The sequence below is a fragment of the Mixophyes fleayi genome, chromosome 4, assembly GCF_038048845.1.
Source record: "Mixophyes fleayi isolate aMixFle1 chromosome 4, aMixFle1.hap1, whole genome shotgun sequence".
Lineage (NCBI taxonomy): Eukaryota > Metazoa > Chordata > Amphibia > Anura > Limnodynastidae > Mixophyes > Mixophyes fleayi.
Window position 1 is genome coordinate 53,900,271 of NC_134405.1, and position 4,261 is coordinate 53,904,531.

At 42.7% G+C, this 4,261-nt stretch overlaps 1 protein-coding gene across 1 annotated transcript; it reads left to right on the forward strand.

The window, feature by feature from the left end:
- The first annotated feature begins 3,477 nt into the window (after positions 1–3,477).
- LOC142150674 (histone H3-like) lies at positions 3,478–3,888 on the forward strand. Its single transcript, XM_075205869.1, has one exon. It carries the CDS (start codon positions 3,478–3,480, stop codon positions 3,886–3,888), a length of 411 nt encoding a protein of 136 aa, XP_075061970.1.
- Positions 3,889–4,261: the final 373 nt, after the last annotated feature.

Genomic DNA, 4,261 nt, shown 5'->3' on the forward strand with positions numbered 1-4,261 from the left:
GCAACATCTCCACTTTTTCAAACCCGCAGCTTAGTAAGTATACCCCATGGAGTTACTTGCCATTAAAACAGCCCTGGAGGAGTGGCACTATCTGTTAGAGGGGAGGCTAGGCATCCAGTCACTAATTTTACACACCACAAGACCACAAGAGCTTGCGCTCCAGCTCTCTCAGCTAAACCACTTTCCACAAGAGTTTACACTCCATTATTTTGTTACACTATTGTCTACAAAGCTTGTGCTCCATCTTCTCTGCTGTATCCTGTTCATCCCATTCTGCTCATTCCCCTAAAGGGTCTCGCCTGACACTCCTGGTAAGGGCGACCTGCGGGTGGACGCAGCTAAGACCAAACCACCTTGCGTTGGTCTCTGGTGAATACCTTCCGCGTCTTGCTAGTAGTAGCGCCAAGTTGGGCAAATCAAAGAATCCAATCCCTCAAACCGTGACAAGTATTTGGCTGAAAGTGTATGAAGAGCATATTGTGACCTGTGACATGGTAAACATTGAAGGGAAATCAATGGAATCTAGTGTCAGTGAGGTTAATAATAATGAAGGTACAAAATAATAACAAAATTAGGTGATTTTACCCACAAAAATTAAATTTAATAAAAAATAGCTAACCAAAACCAAAACACGAAAACCAAAACCAAAACCCGCAGCTACTCCAGATCCAAAACGAAAACCAAAACACGGGGGTCATTGAGCATCTCTAATTGTACCTAATAACAACAAATAACATGTTATTCTTGTTATTACCAACAATATTATATGTATTAGAAATATAAAGACTGCTGACAGATGGTGTGAAAATAGCAGGACAGCAGAAGTCATATTGCATGACAGGCTGGAAAGTTGTGTTAGCTAAGGTATGTGAGTTAGCTAAATTAATTACCATTTGTCTCAAATGTCCCTTGTTATAAGGTATGACATATATCTGAGCTTTTAGTTAGTGGAATAATGTCTGAGTGTCTGTTAATAAAGCTAGCTGGCAGCCAAAGTTAGTTATCTAGGTAAACAGGTAATCTAGGAGGTAATTAGGTTAGAACTATATGTGCAATGTGTCTCCACAGCACTATACTGGCTAAAAAAGCATTGTGAAATCTATTAACATGTATCAATAAAAATGTTATTATATCAAAATATATCACAGGCTCATATTGTGCAATGCTACAGATATAATGGGGTATACTTACTAAACTGCGGGTTTGAAAAAGTGGACATGTTGCCTACAGCAACCAATCAGATTCTAGCTGTCATGTTGTAGAATGTACTAAATAAATGATAGCAGGAATCTAACCCTAACCCTAAATGTTCTTTAGATGTATGTAACATGATTTAGATATGGAGTTGATGTGGGGAATAAATGATAGTTGTGGGTCAAGGATAACAAGTAGGCAGCGAGCTTGCGTGGTGGGATTTATGGTCATGTTATCAACAGAAATAGAAATGTCAGGCAGGAAGCTTCTGTTTTTGGGTGGGAATATTATTAATTCAGTTTTTGAAAGATTGAGTTTGAGTTGGCGAGAGGGCATCCAAGATGAAATGGCAGAAAGACAGTCGGTAACGCGAGACAACACAGATGGTAAAAGATCAGGAGAGGATAGATAGATTTGTGTTTCCTCCGCATAGAGATGATACTCCCTTTGTGAACTACACAAAGGAAGAGTCTTCCCCAACAGCCTGCTGTTAACCTCCTGGTGAGATCGCTCTAAAGACAATTTTCCACATGTAAGATGTATCAATGTTCTGTTTTCAGAAAGCTTTTGGAACACATTCACAATCATATAAGTACTTACAAGTGAACTGACTATTGAAGAACAAGATGAAAGTGAATGGCAAGGTATTCTCATTCAGGATACAGGAGCACAATTATCACCTGTGTATGATATGCTTTATCCACGCACATTGTTATTTTAAGATTTGTCTGTTTATTACACTTACCCCAGATGGGGTTTTGTAACAGATTCTGGATACTTCTACTACTAATCTTGATTAGCGCTGGCTTACCTGAGGTGCGGAGTCTAACGATCTCCCCGGTGTTCACCAAGAACCGCCGCAAGGCGGGGTGGGCTTCGCTGCCAGGAATCGCAGGTTGCGGTCCTCAGGTTCGCCCCAAGATGTAGTACAGCGGAGTGGAGCGGAGGTAGAGGAGTCAGACAAGCCGGTTCGGTACACAGGAATGGAGTCAGGCAGAATCAGGAGGCAACTCGGAGTCAACAAGCCAGGTTCGGTACACGGGTCACAAGAACAGAAGAATGGTCAGCAAGCCGGGTCGGTACACAGGGATAGGAGAGCCAGAGTAGTCAAACAGGCAGAGATCAGCACACAGGAAGACACTGGAGACTGGAAGACACAGCAATCCACGAAGTACAGGAGCCAGGAACAGGTAAGTGTTGCTCTGACACTCAGCGAGTGTCAGAGTGAGGTTTTTATCCTGACAGGGATTCAAAATCCCCACCTCTAGGTCATGGTCATGTGACCGCCTCCGGGTGCGGTCACATGGTCTTGGGTGCGGAAGTGCGGCTTCCGGAGCGGCGGAGAAGGTAAGTCCGTTACAGGTTTTGGGTATAAATCCTTTGATTTTAGATTACCTATCATTTATATTGTATTTTTACATCTTACAGCCATTTTTGTCCTTTGTTTTAAGTAAATTGGTTTGATATCAGATGAACTTTGCCATTGTTATTCAAAATTAAACACTCCTTAGGCGCATCTATATATGTTTATAGATTTTTCGGTACTGGAGGGGTTGAGAGGCTGAAAATAAACTCAGTGAGAGAAGACTTGGTGCAGGAGTTGCTGCTGGTAAACTCCTCTAGATCCTGGCAAATAGCCTGTGGGTGCTGCATATTGTGACACCCAATACTCCAAGTCTTCCAACAAGGGCACATTATAAAGTCCCTGAGCTAATGTCATCTATTGCTCTGTGTCACATTGTATTTTCAATTGACTATAACATGAATAATAGAGACCACCTATTTGTTAGGCAAATCAGATTGATAATTTAAAACAAATAATTATGCCACTATCAAAAAGTGATGCTATACTGTAGAAGAATAAAATAGAAGGAATGGGGGAGTATATATTGAACGTGGGATGTTTAGATCCTAGTACTGTATTGTAGATTGTGATGCAATATCACCACCATGTGGTAAGTATGTGTATATACTTGTTATTTCTTCCCGCTGGAATACTAGGAAATACTTCCCGGTTCAGTTAAATCGTAATAATCATGACAGAAATACGAAAATACCGTTTATCTTCATTATTCTCATTTAATTCCTCATTCTGTCAGTTGGCTTGTATTAAAAATAGCAAGAAAAAATCAATATAAATTATTGGCGGACTTTTTGAAACATTCAACGACCTGATTAAACCAATCAGGATGAAAGGCGACTTTACATCATCCAATCATAACGCAGCACTTTGTATAAATAAAGGTGGGTAAGAGACACTTTTTCACTTCCTGTACTACAACCATGGCCAGGACCAAGCAGACCACCTGTAAGTCCACCGGAGGGAAAGCTCCCCGCAAGCAGCTGGCAACTAAAGCCGCCCGGAAGAGCGCCCCAGCTGCCGGCGGAGTGAAGAAGCCGCATCGTTACCGTCCCGGGACTGTTGCACTCCGAGAGATCCGCCGCTACCAGAAATCCACTGAGCTGCTGATCCGCAAGTTGCCTTTCCAGCATCTGGTGCAGGAGATCGCCCAGGACTTCAAGACCGACCTGCGCTTCCAGAGCTCGGCAGTCATGGCCCTGCAAGAGGCCAGCGAGGCTTACCTGGTGGGGCTCTTCGAGGACACCAACCTCTGCGCCATCCACGCCAAGAGGGTGACCATCATGCCCAAGGACATCCAGCTGGCCCGCAGAATCCGCGGGGAGAGGGCATAAGATAATCAGCATCATCTATACACATCACACAAAGGCTCTTTTCAGAGCCACCAAATCTTCTAAAAGAGCTCTAGCATTGATCTGTGTAGGTTGCAAATTAATTGTTCATCTAAAACAATTACCGTCTGGAATAACACACTGGTCGGTTTTTTGATCATTTATGGAGATCCAGAACAACAGCTCAGCTTATCAGCACAACGTGTTGCGTATGTCGCTGTTTGCACACATTGCTTCTCACACTATCCTCTCCATTATTCCTATCTTATAACCTTAATTTCTCCAAGTGTACAGCTTGTCTCACCACCTGCACGGGTGATACAAATCTGCATATATGACACTGAAGTCTTCTCAACCACGGTAATGTTCTAGAACT